The 20,507-nt window shown below is 48.5% G+C and overlaps 1 protein-coding gene across 4 annotated transcripts in view; it reads left to right on the forward strand.

Annotated features, from left to right (window-relative positions):
- Positions 1-20,507, forward strand: part of Vps8 (vacuolar protein sorting 8) — a 962,017-nt gene that overhangs the window by 439,621 nt on the left and 501,889 nt on the right. For all 4 annotated transcript variants that reach the window (XM_070531351.1, XM_070531354.1, XM_070531353.1 and 1 more), the window contains one exon: positions 10,562-10,677. In XM_070531351.1, the coding sequence (XP_070387452.1) occupies positions 10,562-10,677 (116 nt within the window). The remainder of the gene's footprint in view (positions 1-10,561; positions 10,678-20,507) is intronic.

Here is a 20,507-nt window from a genome sequence, read left to right on the forward strand (position 1 = left end):
GCTTGTCTAGCTTTCAATGGAATCTACAGCACCCTGGCATAAAATTATGTAAATTTCACACCTTTATTGACCATCAATCATAATCATGACTGAAGGTGGTACAAAGCAAATATCTTTGAAAGCTGTGCTGAAAAACATTCAACAGTGAATGCATGCCCATGTGCTTAACTATAGACATATAAAACACACATAAACACATAAAACAACAAGTAATTAGGGACAATGTTGTATGGACCCATCTTGTGCATTGGGTAAATGTGATGTTCCAGTCCTTCAGGATAGAGCCATGAGGATTTTTAGAAGCTACCTTTAGGTATGTCAAAACTTTACGGCATGATTTTAATGAGGTGACACTGTGGGGATGCGCGACCCTCGCGCCTCCCCTGATGTTTTTCCCGCATAGCGCGTCTCTTGTAATCTCGCTTCGCCGCGTGGCCTGCGTGACGTCCGCGGCGGTCAATGTGGTTGAAGCGCAGTCCGAGAGATGGCGCGAGTGTTGCGCTACTAACGCCGCCGATAGGCGAGGTTACTTGGGCGCCGGGAGGAAGGCGCTTGCTCTCTTGGTTTGGAGACAGCTAGCAGCACGGACGTGCCGCGCGTGCAGCGACCCTCTTTCCCGGCGGGTCGGCGCGCGGCGACCCATGCTTCTGCAAGACCGCCTCGCGTGGCCGCCTTCGAACGCGCCACGATTCGCGTGACTATACACGCGAACGACCAGGCGTTGGGATCCAGCATGGGGCGAACATATTCGCTCGCTTACGGTCGCGGTGAGTCGGACTTCTAGATTTGTCGCGCGCCCATCGGCATGTTTTGTGGATAGCAACTCGGCTAGCAGGCATTGATCTATGAAAGGTGCAATAAATGACCTTGTGGTTGTCTGCACTACTGTGTTGTCGTTCCTTTGTCCCAAGAGTACGGTGTGAGAATCCCACATCAGACCCCACATCTGGCTGCCCAACGTGGGCCTCTTGGGGCATCGGACGATGGTTTTAACAGTTTGCTTCGTTCGAGACCTTTGTTTGAACCGAAGCGTAGGCCTAGCGTGAATTTTGATCGCTAGCGTCGGCGGCGTGCTTTCTTGTGAGAGGCGACGGTGGCTGTAGTGTGCTTGAACTTGTCAACATGCTAAGCCTTTTCGCAAGTGTTTTTTTTTTTTAATGACATTCGTCGGGACGAGAGCCACGTGATCTGCATCCTGGGAGAGCGAGGCATAGCGCCCGCGGAGCATATTGGCAAGCCTGAAGCGAGTGAGTACGGAAGCCTCGTGGGTGGTCCGAATTTCTTATGTAAATAGCTTCTTCTATCTCTGTGACTCGGATGAAGTCGCGGCTCTGGGAGCCGGGTGGCCGCGGGCCACGGGTGCCACTACGGGCTGGCTGGTATTGCGGCCTGGCACCGGGTGCTCCGACACCGTCTGGGACGGTGGGCACCGTCAACTCGGATGCTGTGTGCACCGAGCGGAGTAGGACCACCTCACAGAGCTGACGTCTCCTCGCGGCTGCCTGTTTTGCGCTCATTTTGGGTGTTGTTTTTGGATGCCGGTTGTTGTCAGAGTAGCGACGCTTTAGGCCTAAGGCTTTACGAAGCTGCCTGTCGCACGTGGATGGACACAACCTGGTAGACCGTGGCATTGAGGTGTTGCACTTCGCTTACCTCATTCTAGTTAGCCTCGCACGAATTGAAATTACTCGTTCGACTCAAGGAAGCGAGCTTCGTTCACGTGAACTTAGCATCTGAGTAGCTGCCCGATCTTTTGCTAGCCGAGTTGAACATCGTACCACGTGGGCGATGCGCATGCAGACTTCCTCTCCCTTGCACTACTTTAGTGTTTGCCGAGTGTGTTGAGTTTACGCAGTGTGATTGGAGTCACCCCTGGTTTGCCGTCACCTGCACATTGTCTGCGCTGCTGCCCCGGACTATGATCGAGCCACCCCGCGCGATGGTGATGCTGTGGCCAGTTCGGCGCGGCGACTTCGGCGGCCTCCTGTACCCAGCTCACAACCCTCGGCGGTGGACAAAAGAGCCGGCGGTCACCGACAGCTACGGCGGCTCTTGCCAGCAGGGCGTGTCGGCGCGAGCGACACTTGCTCGTACCGACTAGTGCGTCGTCGTTTCCGGAGTCCTGGGCTGGCATCGTGCCGTCAAGTCTGCAAAGCTGCTGCTGTGACCGGCGGACGCCAGCGGTGTACCCATGCTATGGACAGCGTGTGGACATTTCTTCGGCGCGACCACTGTTGCATGCACTACCTTGTTCGCGAAGCACGGGTTAATGTTAGACCGTGTCACATGTTTCGCCGGAATAAGAAGTGATTTAAGGTTGGGGGGATGTGGGGATGCGCGACCCTCGCGCTTCCCCTGATGTTTTTCCCGCATAGCGCGTCTCCTGTAATCTCGCTTCGCCGCGTGGCCTGCGTGACGTCCGCGGCGGTCAATGTGGTTGAAGCACAGTCCGAGAGATGGCGCGAGTGTTGCGCTACTAACGCCGCCGACAGGCGAGGTTACTTGGGCGCCGGGAGGAAGGCGCTTGCTCTCTTGGGTTGGAGACAGCTAGCAGCACGGACGTGCCGCGCGTGCAGCGACCCTCTTTCCCGGCGGGTCGGCGCGCGGCGACCCATGCTTCTGCGACACCGCCTCGCGTGGCCGCCTTCGAACGCGCCACGATTTGCGTGACTATACACGCGAACGACCAGGCGTTGGGATCCAGCATGGGGCAAACATATTCGCGTGCCCATCGGCATGTTTTGTGGATAGCAACTCGGCTAGCAGGCATTGATCTATGAAAGGTGCAATAAATGCCCTTGTGATTGTTTGCACTACTGTGTACTGTCGTTCCTTTGTCCCAAGAGTACGGTGTGAGAACCCCACATCTAGCCCACAACACATGCAGCACCCTTTTTGTAGAATATCCTGTGTGCATACAGGCTGTGATGATCACAATTAAAAGCATCTGCTGCAATGAATGGCCTATTGTTCGTTTGAGTAAATCCGTATTCATGTAAATTCCCTTTAAGCAATTTCAATGTGAATAGCATTCTTGGCATTGTCAGAGCAGTCTTCTTTGCAGCTGTTGAGCTATCCCACCAAAAATGTGGACCAATCCTTTTAAGATACTACACCAAAAATGTGGGCCGATCCTGAAGGTAGTGCGAGTCATTCATGTGGGTATGTGCTGCTCTTCAGCGAACCTCTTTGATGCCAACTTAGGTCACTGTGTATGCGCCACTGGATATGTGCAAACTTGACAGTGGTGATGCACAGCGTGTCCAAAGGGAGGCGCGAGAAAGGATCTGGGCTGTAGTACACCCCTCATACATGACAAGTTTCAGCTACTCGCATGCTTGCATAGTCATTGTAAATGAGTTCAGCCCAAATTCTGTCCTGTATAACATTTGTTGCAAAGCTTTCCAGGTGAGAATATTTCTGACCACTTTGGACTATAGTGGTTGTGACCCGATTTATTACGCTGCCTGAAAACTATTGGGGGGCGAGGACTTACAGAGTCGCCATCTGTCGGAAGCGTCTCCTTTGCGTAATATGAGGGATCACGTGGCGCGCTCCTCATAGGTTTCGCTTCATCATCATCATCAGCCTATTTTATTTATTTATTTATTTATTTATGAATACTGCGATCTTGTACACAAAATCATAGCAGGGGGGAAACATTGTGTGAGATACAGAATTACAGACACAAAGAAAACAAAATTGCACATAGAGATTCAACAAGAGAATTCAGCGACAAGGTCAATTAACAGCAATCAATTCAAATGCTCTTGAAATGAATGTAATGATGTCTGTCTGACAACATCATCCGTGAGGTTATTCCAATCAGTGATGGTCCTTGGAAAAAAGGAATATCTAAAACAATTAACTCGCGGATTTAATGGTGTTATAGATAGAGAATGGCGATTCCTAGTTTGGTACCCCGAGGAATAGGTAAGGATATTGGAGGTGTCAACTTTGAGATTATTATTAATTAATTGATAGAAAAACTTTAAGCGACATATGCGATTTCTGTTAGGAATAGAGGGTAAACCGCTTTTCTTGAGGAGGTCACTGACTGATGCTCGCCCGTATGTGTTATATATAAACCTTACTGCTTTCTTTTCGATTCTTTCAAGTTTATTTATGTTTACCTTTGTAAAAGGGTCCCAGATAATTACTGCATATTCTAAGATTGGTCTAATAATAGTGTTGTAGGCAAGGAGGCGTGTACCAGGGGTTGCTAGCTTGAGCGAGCGTCGTAAGAAAAAAAGCTTTCGGAGAGCGTTTGCTGAAACATAGTCGACATGCCTGGTCCAAGAAAGGTTATCAGAGATCCATAGACCTAGATACTTATATTCTGTGACTTCGTGAAGAAAATTATTATTAGCAGTGTAGTAATATAGAAGAGGGAGCTTTTTAAGTGTTATTCTCATAAATACGGTTTTTTCAAAGTTAATTGACATTTGCCACTTCTCACACCAAGAAACTATTTTTGCAAAATCATTATTCAGCCTAATTTGATCATCAGTCGAACTTATTTTCTCATACAGCACGCAGTCGTCGGCATATAACTTAACACGTACTGACAGGTTTTTAACAATATCATTAATAAATATTAAAAACAGTAGGGGGCCGAGGACGGATCCCTGGGGAACACCAGAATCGACAGGAACATAATTGGAGCAAGTTTTATGCAGTTCGACAAACTGACGGCGATCAGATAGGTACGATTGTATCCATGTTAATATCTGTTTATTATTTATAATAAAACTGAGTTTATGAAGTAGTTTCTTGTGCGAAACCTTATCGAAAGCTTTTCGAAAGTCCATAAAGATAACATCAGTTTGTTTTCCTTCGTTGATTGCTGTCGCAAAATCATGGATTGTTTCGACCAGTTGAGTGCATGTGGAATACCCTCGTCTGAACCCGCGTTGAACATCTGCCAGTACATTATGCTCGTCGAGGAAATTAGTTAGATGCTTATGAATGATGTGTTCTAATAATTTGCACGTTGTCGAAGTTAATGAAATAGGGCGATAATTTTCAATACACGTCTTCTCTCCACTTTTCTCTCCACTATTCATGTCCACTGCAGGATAAAGGCCTCTCCTTGCGATCTCCAATTACCCCTGTCCTGTGCCAACCGATTCCAACTAGCACTAGCAAATTTCCTAAGTTCGTCACATCCATCTAGTCTTCTGCTGTCCTCTACTGCGCTTCCCTTCTCTTGGTACCCATTCTGTCACCCTAATGGTCCAACGGTCATCTAGTCTGCGCATTACATAACCTGCCCAGCGCCATTTTTTTCTCTTAATGTCTATTAAAATGTTGTCTATACCTGTTTGCTCTTTGATCCAAACTGCTCGCTTTCTGTCTCTTATTAAAGTTATGCCTAGCATTCTTCGTTCCATCGCTCTTTGTGCGGTCCTTAACTTGTTCTCAAGTTTCTTTGTCAGCCTCCAAGTCTCTTTTTATGTTAAGTCATAGGCAAGCAGCCTATATATATATAGTTCGCTGTCACTGAAATAAAACTGCGGTACGTGCTCTTGGATCGTCTCCGTTACTCTGCCACCCGCCACAACAGTGACGACGAGGATGACCACACTGCGGAGCCCCCGCCACGAATAGCGGCGGCTTGGTAGCGCTGGGAGTCCTGCTGGGTACTGAAAGTAATCGAGTCTACGGAGCATCGGCGGTCATGGCCCTGGCTACGAACCTCGGTACCCCATGTTTCGACGAACATCAAGATAAGTGGGATATTTACTTGACTCGACTGGAGGCATTTTTTGAAGCAAATGATATTAAGACAGATGATAAGAAAAGGGCGTTCTTGGTTTCGACACTATCAATGAAGGCGGTAGGCGTTCCTGCTGGACACTGCGCCCCCCAGAAAGTAAATGGCCTGAGTTACAAGGACGCACTTACCATTCTAAATAACCACTATGCGCCGAAGACTAATGAGGTTGCCGCAAGTTACAAGTTCTTTACAAGGGATCAGGCTGCAAGCGAATCTGTCCGGGACTATGTTGTCGAGCTACGCAAGCTTGCGGATAATTGTCACTTCGGCACTAGTTTGGACCGTATGTTACGGGACCGCATTGTTTGTGGCATCCGAAATCGGGCGGTGCAGCAGACGCTGCTTGAAAAAACTGAGCTCACACTTGCCCAAGCTGAAACGATTGCCATAGCGGCAGAGACAGCCGCACTGGAAGTAAGCGCCATGACTAGACCTGATAAGGAGGCAGCGGTGTGCATTGTAGCGAGTAAATCGCGCCGATATCAGACCTTCACCAAAGATAAGCAAAGCCATACTGGTGCACAAAAAGGGAGAGTGTTTTCGCTGTCGCAAGACTGGTCATTTCGCAAGAAAATGCCGCTCCCAGTCGGGCCTCCGGCCTGGTCATAGGCGCAATGGCGTTGCTAACGCAGTTCATTATGAGAGCGCTGGGTCCGAAACGGAGGAAGGCGATATTTCATCAGTCTTCACATTGCAGGAATCGCGGGAAAAGAAATCTTTGCTCCAGGCGTTCCGCAGAGTTATCCGCTGGGGTGGCGTGCCCTTGAACATGATTATTGACACCGGATCACCGTTTTCTATCATTCCGCAGGAGGTGTATCTAAAGCACCGTCTGACTTGGCCACGCATATCGAAATGCAAACGCACGCTCAGCTGTTACTTGGGCAAGCTACCCATTGTCGGTGAACTGCACCTTGAAGCCCATTTTGCGGGGAAGACTGTACCTGCCACATTGATAGTCACAGGCTGCTCGGATCCCAGCCTTTGCGGAAGGGACTTAATCCAAGCGTTCTCGCTTTTGCCGTCCGGGTTTCTCGCTACGGTTCAATCGACGTCAGCAGATCCCGACAGCCTCAGGACCGAGTTTCCTGCCCTTTTTGAGCCAGGACTTGGAAACATTCGGGGGCCACCTGTGAAATTCCACATTCGAGAAGGCGCCCAACCGAAGTTCCACAAGGCGCGGTCAATTCCTTATGCTCTTTGTGAAAAAGTGGAAACTGAGCTGGACCGTTTGGTAGAGCAAGGCATATTATCGCCCATAGCACATTCTGAGTGGGCGGCGCCAATCGTACCAGTACTCAAGAAAGACGGTTCCCTTCGCATCTGCGGCGATTTCAAAACCACGATCAATGCTGCGTGCATAACTGAGCAGTACCCTTTACCAAACATTGAAGACATTTTCGCGTCGCTACGGGGGGGATCATTTTTCACAACACTGGACCTTAAGGATGCCTATAACCAACTCCCATTGGATGAGGAGGCGAGGAAGTTGGCCGTGATAAACACTCACAAGGGGTTGTTCTGCTATAACCGTCTTCCGTTTGGAGTTGCCTCGGCTCCCGCGATTTTTCAGCGGCGCATGGAAACGGTCCTGGCCGGTCTTCCAGCCGTGCAGGTGTATTTGGACGATGTATTGATTGCGGAACATCAAGATGATAATGGCTCAGTACTTCGGGATGTTTTGCGCAGGCTTCAAGAAAATGGTATCAAGCTGAAGGCCGAAAAATGTCATTTTCGCAAAGACTCAATCGTCTACCTGGGCCATCGCATTGACAAAGACGGCTTGCATCCGCTTGAAAAGAACCTGGCAGCAATACGCGACTCGCCACGGCCTACGAATGTGAGCGAACTGCGCTCGTTTTTGGGTCTGTTGACTTATTATCACCGGTTCTTGCCACCCATGTCAACGATGCTGGCTCCGTTGTATATTCTGCTTGAAAAAGAGCGTAAATGGCACTGGGGAACGGCGCAGGAAAATTCGTATCGCAAGGCTAAACAAACACTTCTGAGTTCGCCTGTTCTGACGTATTTCGATCCCAGCCAACCAGTGCGTTTGGAATGCGATGCGTCACCTTCGGGTTTAGGTGCCGTAATCCCGCACCGAATTGGAAAAGTGGATAAGCCCATTGCCTTCCGTTCACGCACGTTCACACGCTGAAAAGAATTATTCTCAGCTCGAGAAGGAAGCGCTCGCATTGGTATTCGGAGTAACAAAGTTTCGCGACTACCTGCTCGGCCGCGAGTTTGTATTGGTCACGGAATACCAACCCCTGGTGGGACTTCTACGAGAAGATCGACCTGTGCCCCCAATGGCGTCGGCACATATTCAGAGATGGGCTCTGTTTCTAAGCCAATATAGCTACCGCATAGAGTACAAGGCCGGCAAGGAAAACGCCAACGCGGACGCACTCAGCCGCTTGCTTGTGCCGATAACAGACGTTTGTCGAACGGGCACCTTACCAGAATACGTGTTGTCTTCAGAGACCCTTGACAGCTCGTTCGTGCCAGCGGATGCCATACGGGTGCTGACGAACGGCGATGAAAACCTTAGCGTTGTGCAGCACTTTGTACTGAATGGATGGCCTAAACGCTTGTCACCGTGTCAAAATCACCTTCAACCTTATTTTTGCAGAAGACTGGAACTGTCAAGCGTAGAAGGCCTGCTCTACTGGGGTCATCGCATCGTCGTACCCCGCAAAGCGCGAGTCTCCATGCTCGCTGAGCTACATCAATCACACCAGGGTGCATCTGCGATGAAAAGACTGGCTCGGACGCTGTTCTGGTGGCCCGGGTTGGATGGTGTGGGTGCGCAACTTTGGCCAAGGGAAGCGTTGGCGTCCGGGCATCGTCAAGAGCACAGAGGGTTCACGCCTTGTAACGGTCGACACTCCAGATGGCCTAGCCAGACGTCACTTCGACCAAATTTTCCGTCGCGTGCCTGCGTCACCCGTGACCCCAAAAGCGGAGGCTCCCGACTCGCTTCAACCCAGCCCGGACAAGAATCGGCCCACGTCAGCGCCAGAAGGCTGGTGCAGCCTGGCCACTCCAGAGGCTACTGGCGCTGCGCCTGTTCCTTCGACAACACCTCCAACGTCCCTCCCAGCCGACCAGGCTCTCTGTCCCCCAAGTCCGCCGGTCTTACGGAGGTCTACCCGACAATGAAGACCCGTGCAAAGACTTCAGTTTTAAAAGAAAGGGAGAAGTGATATGAAGTGCTGTGCCACACGTGTCAAACATGATTCGTTCTTTTTATGTTACGTCATAGGCAAGCAGCCTATATATATATATATATATATAGTTCGCTGTCACTGAAATAAAACAGTGCGGTACGTGCTCTTGGATCGTCTCCGTTACTCTGCCACCCGCCACAACACTTTACTCTTTCTCTGTTCAAATTGAGGTGAATCCTGGCCCTCATCCAGGTTTCGCTTACGGCACTCAATAAAAACACCACGTGGCAGCCCTCCTGGAAATTGATGTAAGTACTCTCAAAACGAGGGCAGTTTGGCTGTCTATATAAAAATCTTGGGCAAACTGAAAAAGCACAGAATCGTTTACAGACGCTATCTCATTACCGAATACGTACAGTGAACGCCACTGCGCGCGGTCGCCGCGATGGAGTCTCCCGAACCAGCTTCTTGCGTGAAAGGTAGGCAAACGCTGAGAGTAAACTACGTGAAATATGTTCATATAGTGGGCTGCCTGTATAACCAAATCAAGGATAACAGAATGAAGCCTCAATGCAGCGATTGCACGGATTTGCAGCGAGCGACTGCGCATCTGCATGCATGTCCGCGCACAATCTTTTGCTTTCGCTGTGAGCGTGTTTTTGCACCGTACCGTGAGCTTTAGGCCGCAGCATGTGAGCATTTGACAGTACACTAGCAACCATTGTTGCGTGGACGCTATCGGAACTGTCCAAAAGAATTTCGTAGTAGAGACTGTGACGCCTACGGCGACTGTGATGTGCCGTCGCGACGATTCAATCTTTTTTGTCTTCTAAATTCTTGGACATTTCAATCTTGTTTCTCAAGCTGCGTCGCACTTTATGTTTATCGGTCTTTTCAGCCTGTGATTTTCCTCTGCTTCTTTTTCGTAATCCAGTACATTAATTCATAACACAAACATGACCAAATGTCATGCCTTTCTTTAACGTGTCTTACCACTCCCTTTCCGTTCCAGTGAACTTGCCAGCGTCTAGCATCAACAAGTGCATAGACCAGACCGTCATGACATTAGACGGGCAGTGGGCGCGGGCGAGCATCTCAGTGCGCGTTTTCTGCTACTCACTGAACTTTGCAGCCTCAGTGCCGTAGCAGAAATCTTCCTCGCGTCTGTGCTTGCTGCATGCCAGAGTTGTAGCCAATGGCTATCTGCCGGTTCTAAGTTTCACGAGCCAAGCTTCACGCAGCTCCTTGTCCTGCGGCTACATGTGAATAAGGCTGACACCAGGCTCCGTTGCGTACATCCGGCACTGCCGCACCAAGCAGTATCCTACCATGCTGCACGCCTTCAAAGGAGGCCACTGCCTATTATAGTACTTTCAAATATTGTCAGGCAGACACCCAAGGCGGTAAAACCTCACCACTTTATCAGAACCGCAGCGCAGGGGGGACTTCAAACTTTTGTTTTCAGCTCGCTTCGGCGCTTCCGAAGCAGCCGACGCGGCCGCTGTGTACACGTGATCCCTCATGCCAAGTCACGCCGACGGTGGCGCCAGCTTTTCCAGTGGTGGAGCTCATCCCCAATAGTATGCTAACTGAAGGATTGCTTACTGTGCAGTTGCTGCCTGGCGGGGCGAGGCTATCCACATGGGGAACTCTGTGCTGACCAGGTGGCTGCAGTGAAGAAGGACGTGCTTCAGTGCATCACATCCCTGCGAGGTGCAAGCACTGATGGTGAGACGTACTAGTTATTTAGTTCCCTGCCGTGTGTACAGGTGTTTGGTGTGCTGCAACATCATGGGGATTGAACCCTCCTGTGCTTAGCTGTGCATGGCGTAGCCATATCCTGGAAAAAAGGGGATTCTGGGGGCTGAGCTGACACCAAGTGCTTCGACCTTTAAGGCTCCTCGGCGGAAGCAACACCCCTCTTTGGCCTTGGCTTCGTGTAGATGGCACTACTGGGCTGACCCATGAGGGGGAAAGTGGCTGGTGACCTATCCCTCTTCTCAATCTTTTACTTTACTGAGAATTTCTGTCCAGCTGGGATCCTTTCTTCCTAAATTTCGGTTTCCTAGGCGGCTTGGGTTAACCTCATGCAGTTTATGCCACCTTAATTGGGTATGTTATACAGTGAACAACTGATTTTTCGTACATGCCTGATAATTCGAATGCCTTCGCGGCACCAGCGCGTATCCCATAAAACTGTATAAGGACGACTGAAATTTAGAATGCTGAAGGCCTTTGGCGACTACTTTTTGGACATATTGTTGTGACCGGTGGTCCCAAATAGCACTATTTGAAGCCACCACCATTGCATTTTGATTATCTCATAGCCTCGAACCAGCGCTCTCACACAACTACACTCTTAAGCAAAATTACACCCTTTTTCCACACAACGATAATCGTCATCTATCTTGTCCTCATTTCCTTTCTTTAACGCGGCGAGCCCGGTACTTCCCAGTAACGAACGGCGTGCACGTTATCAGCATGACATAGCATTCGCGACAGGAAAGTAGTGGGCGCGGCGTTTTCAAGAAAGCAAACGCAAGCAAGGCAGATGATTACCGTTGTGTGGCAAAATGGTGTAATTTTGCTTAAGAGTGTAGATGTGTGAGAGCGCTGGTTCGAGGCTATGAGATAATCATAATGCAATGGTGGTGGCTTCAAATAATGCTATTTGGGACCACCGGTCACAACAAAATGTCCGAAAAGTAGTCGCCAAAGGCCTTCAGCATTCAAAATTTCAGTGGTCCTTATACAGTTTTATGGGATATGCGCTGGTGCCGCGAAGGCATCCGAATTATCATGTCATGCTGATAACGCGCACGCCGTTCGTTACTGGGAAGTACCGGGCTCGCCGCGTTAAAGAGACGAAATGCGTACGAGACATGTGACGATTATTGTTGGGGCAAATATACACCCCAAAGGATGTAATTTTGCCTAAAAGTGTATCTGCTGGCAACCGCACTCTAAAAACAGTTGCACCCTTTCGGGTGTATATTTGTCCCACAACAATAATCGTCATCTGTCGTGCCCGCGTTTCCTTTCTTTAACGCTGCGAGCCCGGTACTTCCCAGTCACGAGCGGCATGCGCGTTATCAGTGTGACGCAGCATTCTCGACAGGAAAGTTTAGCGAGCGCCGAGTTTTCAGGAAAGGAAACGCAAGCAAGGCAGATGACGATTATTGTTGTGGGACAAATATACACCCCAAATGGTGCAAACTGTTTTTAGAGTGCGGGTTATAGACTCTAAAAACAGTTGCACCCTTTGGGGCGTATATTTGCCACAGCAATAATCGTCACATGTCTTGTCCGCATTTCCTTTCTTTAACGCGGCGAGCCCGGTACTTCCCAGTAACGAACAGCGTGCGCGTTATCAGCATGACATAGCATTCCAGACAGGAATGTACCGAGCGCAGCGTTTTCAAGAAAGGAAATGCGTGCAGGACAGATGACGATTATTGTTGTGTGGCAAATATACACTTCAAAGGGTGTAAACTTTTCTTAGAGTGTAGTGTCATGCTGTCGTTAGGCCTAGCTGTTTCGACGTTCGCTATTCGCAACTTTCATGGCCTATAGGGGGCGCCACCTTAAATCCAACATGGCTGTCCGAAAGATTAAGAACTAGAGCAGCGGTCGTCTTGCTCAGTGACATCTTGTTTCGCGTCGTCATGTTGAAATGTGTTTTCAATTTACACGCCCGCTGTCGTTAGCCTGCGTAATGGCTCACATTGGGCGAGCAGAACGCAGGATTTGAAGCCTGCTTGAAGGCGAGGAAGTCCTAAACGCTGGTCATCTTGTGTGCTGCGGCATAAAAGCGTGCACGTCGATGTCCGTGACTGTTGAAGGCCTTTGCATGCAAACTTCGTGGCTTCGAAGCAAACAACACGAGCTGTGGTTTCAGTTTTAGCGCGGCGGTGTTATAAAGAAAAGTGATTGTGCTTTCTCTTTGCTATTCTATTAATTCGACCGCTATGAACGGGTACCATGAGCTTTTATACAGTGTGGTGCTCTCTGCAAGTTGTTACTTAAACCGCTTGAATAAGCCGCCGTGTCGAGAAAAAAAACCTTCCTGGTGTTGCGCGACCGAAGTCCTTTACATCGACGGCGTGAAAAGCAGCCCTAAAGTATAGCGTTTTGTGTGCGAAAATTTCTTGTCTAGTTATACATGCCTGTGTTCACAAAGCTGGATGTTGAACATGAGAAGTACACAAAAAACCAAATCTGACCGCTTTTGTGAGCTAATACGACAACCGTTCAGCCTTGTAATTTAGTTATTGCGCTTTATGCGTGCTGTGCAAGCTACAGTCTTGCGGTAGTTTTACAGCCTGCTTGAGTCCTACCGCGTCTTGCCTATAGACAGATCAAGCGATACATAGCCGATATTTACCGGTCCGCGGCAATGCTTGCTTCATTCTCCCAGTTATCTTTATAAAATAATATACACGCAGATCAGCTGAGGGTTCGCTACGCGAACACTGCACAGTAGTTTAACGTTTGTTGGACTAGGATTTGTTACCTTACGAGTGCGGTCATGCGCGCTTGTGCACACGTTGCAGCCGCGCATCGAAGTGGCAGACTAGGTCCGAATTCCAGGTCCCTCTATGCCTGCATCACTTTGTTTCGATGCACAAATTAGAAACTCATCTCTCTGTCCTAAAATGGTGGAATGTTAAGCCGGCGTTGCATAGCACGAATGCAATAACGAGAACAAGAAATTTTGAACTAGGTACAAGGCTTCACGGAGAATATTTGTTCTCCAACGTAGCCGCAAAAGCATGAGTGGCAAGAACGCAAGCATCAATCATCCTACAACACATTTGAGTTAACATTGCGCATTATTTCTTTCCCTGCACGTAATATAGTGATATGCCTGCGTCTTTATGGAGGTGCGTCTATTCGCGATTTCAAGTGCTCAGAATCGTCACTCATCTGTCGTATTCCAAAAAAAGTCCTCTGGCATGAAGTGCGCACTGCAAACCTTCATCGTTTCTGTGACAGCTTTGCAGATCCGCAGCTTAATAATCAATTTCTTCCTCATGGACGCAGCCAGTGGGACTGAGTGAAGGCTCACATCACCTACCGCATAACTACTGCTGGGCACCCATTGCGGCACGCAGCAAATACGTTTACTTCTGTTTGCTCATTCTGAGCATGTTAATTGTCCTTCAGGATCACACAGGAGCTTTGAACGTATTAAAACATCAACCAAAAGTGGAGGAAAAGCGTACGCAACACCAATACGCTACGCGAACGGGCGGCAGCCAGCGGCGAGTATAATCTTTCTATTGTTTCCGGCCGCCGACGCATGACGGCGGCCGGAAACAATAGAAATCATTATCGCCGATGTCATTGAAACGTGGAAAGCACGGCAAAGTTAAAGTGCGTAATGCCGGTTTCTGAAAGTCGGCTTCGCCGCAATCAGTAATGTTACGCGGTCAAGCACACGCAATGTATTGCGGTGAAGCCTACCAAGAGTGCGAAGGGGCCATGAGTGTTTTAGTTCCGCGTCTTTACGGTCCACTCCGCTCCGAGTTGCCCCGCTAAGCCACATCAGAGCGGTGGGTGATTTTCACGTCTTAGTTATGCCTTTAGCGTCGCGGATGGATGAATGGATGGATGGATGTTATGAGCGTCCCTTTTGGAACAGGGTGGTGTTGCGCCACCAAGCTCTTGCTGTTATACTACCTAATGGCCTACCTAGGTTAAAACCCCTCCATACACGTTTCCGCTGACCAGGTTAAGTACCGCCAACCTGCCCTCCTCCTCCACGCTCCTCTCCCACTCACCCCCTTAGCTTCCGGCGTCAAGCGGAACTTACGTAGCTGCAGCTTCCTGTTCTGAGTGGAAGTGACAATTTGTTTTTTTTAGCATTGTTTAATTTCGCGCTGCTGGAGAGGCTTTAATTACACGAGCTGCGGTTGAAACTGTAATTGCCATTCCATCCAAGAACCACCGCCTACTGTAACCAGCGATCTGCTCGTGTTCGCTGCTTCGCGTCAACCTGCGATGGGTTGTGGCACGAGCGACAATGTACAGTGGAATGTAGTGCCTGGCCGCTTAAAAACCACTGCCGTTTTTCGTGCATTTGGACAACAGCAACCGCGAACTACTACTTCAGCGGAATACAACAGCTTGTCCTCTTTGCATTCTTCTTATGGTGACTGCCACAGCTCTGCTAAGCACGCATGGGCGTCTCACCATCGTCTAACAGCAGTCAAAGCGGAAATTCCCGCAGCGGAACTCCAGGAAGTGGAAACGCCGGAACTGGAAATTTTGAAATACCGGAACCGGATTTGGTGTGAGGGGAAAAGGCGGCGCACAACAAAGGTTGTCGCTACTTAAGAAAGCGGCGGTGGCGCGTAGATGCAGGGGCTTTAACGTAGGTTAAACTAGAAAAAAAAAAACAAAGAAAAACGTGAATTCCCACAACAAAATTTTCTGATCCCCTATTGTGAACTTTGTTTTTGTACGTCTCCGTATTTTGTCGTTCCCCTACTTTTCTTCCACCAACCCTTCAATTGCCTCTTACTTACGGTACAGTGGCTAGAATTGGGAAATGTGATGAACACGCCGTCTCGCGCGTGGCACTTGGGAAGGAAATGACAGGGGGCAGTGCCACACGTATACATGTCGGCCGCGACGGTGGCTAGCGGCCGCAACACAGGGGCCCTGCATGGTATGCGATCATCCGCGCACTTACAGGAATGCAATAACAAATAAGAGAGCTTCGCAATATATATATGCTTGCTCGTTCATGGCTGCAAATTGGTAGAGAGTAGCATAGCTCCTTGCGAATTAAGAGGCGCCGAGGTAACAATCTGATTGAGTGTGCGTTGATGGTAGAATGCAGCTTGCTTTATCTGGTTATCGAACGTAAGGCAAGAAAATTCCCAGTGGTAACTCAGAAGCATACATTTTATTTTCGACACACTGCTTATGCAAGCAAGTCATTTTTTGAAGAGTGGCTTAGAATCCGAAATAATTCTCAGTAATCGATGATGTTTTGCTACGCAACACACCTCAGCTGGTGGTCTTTTTTTTAACGATAACAAAAAACATTTTGTTTAAATAGTTTACAAGAAGCTCAAACAGAACTTTGTCAACCTCTATTAAGTGACGCGCCCGAGCTTCAAGTGCTCCTTTTCAGAGTAAAATGCTCTCTCTTTGTTCAGTGCCTTCACGTAGAAATGCAAATGGGTGACCCAAAAAAATTTTGTAACCTGGTTGGTGATGTTAGGGACATGGACCCGCCGTGGTTGCTCAGTGGCTGTGGTGTTGGGCTGCTGAGCATGAGGTTGCAGGATCAAATCCCGGCCATGGCGGCCGCATTTAGATGGGGGCAAAATGCAAAAAACACCCATGTACTTAGATTTAGGTGCACGTTAAAGAACCCCAGGTGGCCGAAATTTTCGGAGCCCTCCACTAGAGCGTGCCTCATAATCAGAAAGTGGTTTGGGCACGTAAAACGCCATAATTTTTTTAGGGACATGCTGTGCACAGCCTAGCATGTCATTTTTTTGCAGGCAAGAGACAAGCTTATCCAAGCTGCCACTGTACAGCTCGTTGTAACTGAACCACGTCGAAAAAGTAGTTTCAAGGGCATCTACATATGAGAAGAGCTTCTCGGAAGGTATATGGGGCCCCGCAGAACTTGGTGAACATCGCCAGCTATTCGTTGACTTCATTGGTGGAAACAAGGAGTGCGTCGAAGCATTCCTTGCACGCAGTCTTCAGGACTGTTTTGCATGCAGCATACCATGTCATGAAAGGGACAAAGCCGTGAATCGCTCATCTTTTCAGTGTACTCATGGCTGGGGAGCATTGTGGACTTCTTTAACATGCGAGAAGCTTCTTCTAACTTCCCACTATGGCTTGCATCCTCACTACTGAGGAGAAAGGTCAGATTGCCCCCTTCACAGTTGCCACTGTTGGTAGCTTTGACCAAGTAAAAACTGAGGCAGTTCATGATGAGCAAGAATTGGGTAGAAGTGGGATGGTCGTTGCAACCAGAAAATTGTCTAATGACACCAAACGATTTCTCCAGGCAGTCTTGGCTGAGCTGGCATGCCAGCAGCTACTTATAGCCAAGCTTCTCACGAAGGTATTTCATTGGATCAAGCGTGGCCTGAAGGGTAACCCTTAGCCCCTTGGCAGTGGTTGATGAAAGAAATCTGGCTAGTGAAGTCCCAGCGTGAGCCTCCCATCGGTTTAGGTAGTTTAATACATCCTTAATGTGCCTTTCATGTGCACAGTCAGGTTTCAACCCTTGAGATGGAATCCGTGCTGTCATTGCTTTTATTAGCTTCCACATCAGCAGAACAAAGGCTCGAGTTGATGCAGGGTCACCCCAGTGCTACTTTATTTGCTTCTTGTAGAAAAGCAGGCCCCAAAGCACCTGCGGACTGAAAAGGTGCAATGCCAGGTTTACCTTCGTCTTTTCAAAGTTGTTAGGGCTCACGTGCAAGAGTGATCTTCGGCATCACTTTAAGGATAAGTGGACACTTATCCTCTTTGTGTGCTGCTCTGAGGGGCTCAGTGTAAACAGGACCTGCAGGTCTTTTGTACCTTGCTTTAAGAAGGCCATTTTGAACACATTTTATAAGGTGCAGAAAATCAGAAATGAAGAGGCATCTTCCAGTGCCAATAGCATGTGGTGCAGATGGCTTTATGGACTTCGAGGAGCCAGAAATCCCCAAAAGGCGCCACATTGAATGGTTCCATGAAGCTTCATCTGCCGTGATATAATCCACCTTCAGCCCAGCTTTTTCTGCAAGCAACATGGCTTCTATTAAGATCTTGCACAAAAGCGCAGCCTTCACATTTCCCTTGGAAGCGAAAACACAGAGTATCTGGTGCCAGGGACCAGTGAAAGGCTGAAACGTGATAACGAGAATATGATCGCGGGGAAGATGTTTGTTGTTTTCCAGTGTGAATTTTCCCAAGTCCTCCAGGCCTTCCACTTTCCCTCCTGTGGCAACATTCACGAAATCTGACAGCTTCATTTCGTCCACAATTAGGCCGCCGTAGCATTTGAATTCCTCCATGGATTTTGTTTTTCTTTCACTCCATGGGAGAATAGCAGGGTTGAAGCCAAACCCATTCTTGTATTTCTGCTTGTGCACCTTCAAACAGCTTCTGCTTGGGAGGATGAGTACGCCTTCCCGCCAGACATGCTCGTAAAGCCTCGGACTTTTCATTCGCATTATTACGCAATCAATCAACCAGTTCGCATTGTACTACATACCTTTCGTTGATTTGCGGCGAGCGTCTCGAAAGCATTGCATAACAGCAAGTCCTTCCTTCGGTGAAAGGGCTTGTAACCGGTCTGCGAGGACGTCCTCTTCAAGCTCTGCACTTTATCTCTTCAGTTTTTCAATAGTTAGAGTTTAAAGTGACAGCTTCACTTTCAGCTGGCAAGTGGCTTGTGCATACGCACTTCTACGCTTCGAAATTGCTGCAGAAGAAAAAGAAATGAGCGCTACTTCGCACAGGTTAGGGCGTGTGGCATTACTGAACCAGCACGACTCTCACCGAACGATGTGTAAACGTCAGCGCGTGCCTTCTCATGGCTCCCCTGTTGGCGGCTTCAACGCACCCCATAGACGCTGTGTGCTCCTCACCACACTTCCCCATTCTAGCCACCACTGTATTTACGATGGATGGATGTTATGAGCGTCCCCTTTGGAACGGGGCGATGGGTTGTGCCACCAAGCTCTTGCTATTATACTGCCTAATGTCCGACCTAAGTTAAACAATAAAAAGTAAAAAAATAAGCAGTCTGAACTTCCACACCCAAATTTTCTGATCCCCTATTGCTAATTGTGCTTTTGTACGTCTCCGTTTTTTGTTGTTTCCCTACTTTTCGTCCAACAATCCTCCAATCGCCTCTTACTAATGCCTATTGCGGACATGTTTACTTTTTTACTGCTCCCGCTGAACCCAAGGGCTTCAAGGAGGCCAGTGGTGCCTAAATTGACCGCTGGGTAGACGTCTTCACATTCTAATAAAACATGCTTCATAGTTTCCGTAGCTTTACCGCAGCAAGCACATGCTTCTTCTTCCTTCTTATATCTCGCTTTATAGGTGCGTATTCTAAGGCATCCCGATCTCACTTCAAAAGTAATAAGCTTCCCTTTGAGTTATCATAAATTGTTTCTTTCCTGAATTCGTTTTTTCCTCTTAAGCAGCTACTCATGGCAGGTTTCTTTTCCATTGCCACCACTCATGAGATTATTTCAGCCTCTCTGACTTTCCGCTTGACCGTCATTGTTGCTGTGTTGCCCACCCTACAGGACACGTACTTGCTAGTAAGCTTTCTAGTTCTTTTCCTCCACTGTGAATCGATGTTTTTTCCTGTACAGATACCTGAACACTCTCCCATCCCATTTACTTTCTTCCATATTCCTCAGGCAATCTTCATACTCAATTTTATTGCGAGCTTCCCTCACTTCAAAACTAGTCCAGCCCATATCACCCTGCACAGCTTCATTTGTAGTCTTCACGTGAGCGCCCAATGCGAGGCGACCCACTGCATGACCTTTGGTTCCCATCGAGTCCTCATTGTACCCCTGATTTAAAGCAAACAACTGCATTTCCAAAAGTAAGTCCTGGAACCATTAAACCTTTTGTAGTTGCAGTGCCCCCTGGCCAAATTCAGGGTAGTGAAACAAAATAAAAAACCAATTGGCCACTTTTACAAAGTAAAATGAATATATATTAACCTATTTGTTCATGAAGTTTCTAGGTATGCGCTTGTTATGTTACCGGTCCATTTTATTGAGTTGAAAATAAAACCTCGACTTGGGAAACGCCACGTGATGGCCAGTGAGCTTGCATTCCACATCCAACCCAATCCTCACTGACGCCAGTGTGCTGCACTGTGTGCACCAGATTTCACGGCACATCCTCCCATGCTGTGGGGTTTTCAAATGGGTCAGTACTTGCAACTTTTTTCAGCAAACATAATTCTTCGTCAGCTGTTGTGGCTTGCGCTGCTCAGACGAACATAAAGGTGTGGCATGGTCGAGAACACCTCACGGGAGGCAGTCATTTTAGAAAGAGCGAGGTGTCTCGATGCACGCGCATCGACCACCCTCGCTAACGAAAGACAGACAGCAGCGACGTTCCGCGCTCCACTTGGGCAGCTTGTAAGCGGGCCATGTTTCTTGTTTCCTTAGCTCACTTGCAGCTAAGCGGAATGCACATGCGCATTCGTGCTTCCACTACACTCAGCTGCTGAGTGGAGCATAAAAACAGGTCGTCTACCAACCGAGCAAACTGGGAATTCTCAGGGAATTTGAATAGTCTGGAAATACACAGGGAAAACTCAGGGAATTTGTGCTTCTATCAGGGAAAATTAGCTGTAACTTTATTGAAAGGGAACGAAAGTCATGTTAATGCTGCCTCCACTAACAGAGGAATCGCAACGAATCGTCATTGACGCCGTGTCATCGGCACGATGGATTGCCAGAGTAGTTAACGACCGATTTTCCAGACGCCCGATTTTTCGGACATGCCCGATAATTCGCCTGGCTTTGCGGCACCACCACATACTCTATATA

The sequence above is a fragment of the Dermacentor albipictus genome, chromosome 1, assembly GCF_038994185.2.
Source record: "Dermacentor albipictus isolate Rhodes 1998 colony chromosome 1, USDA_Dalb.pri_finalv2, whole genome shotgun sequence".
NCBI lineage: Eukaryota > Metazoa > Arthropoda > Arachnida > Ixodida > Ixodidae > Dermacentor > Dermacentor albipictus.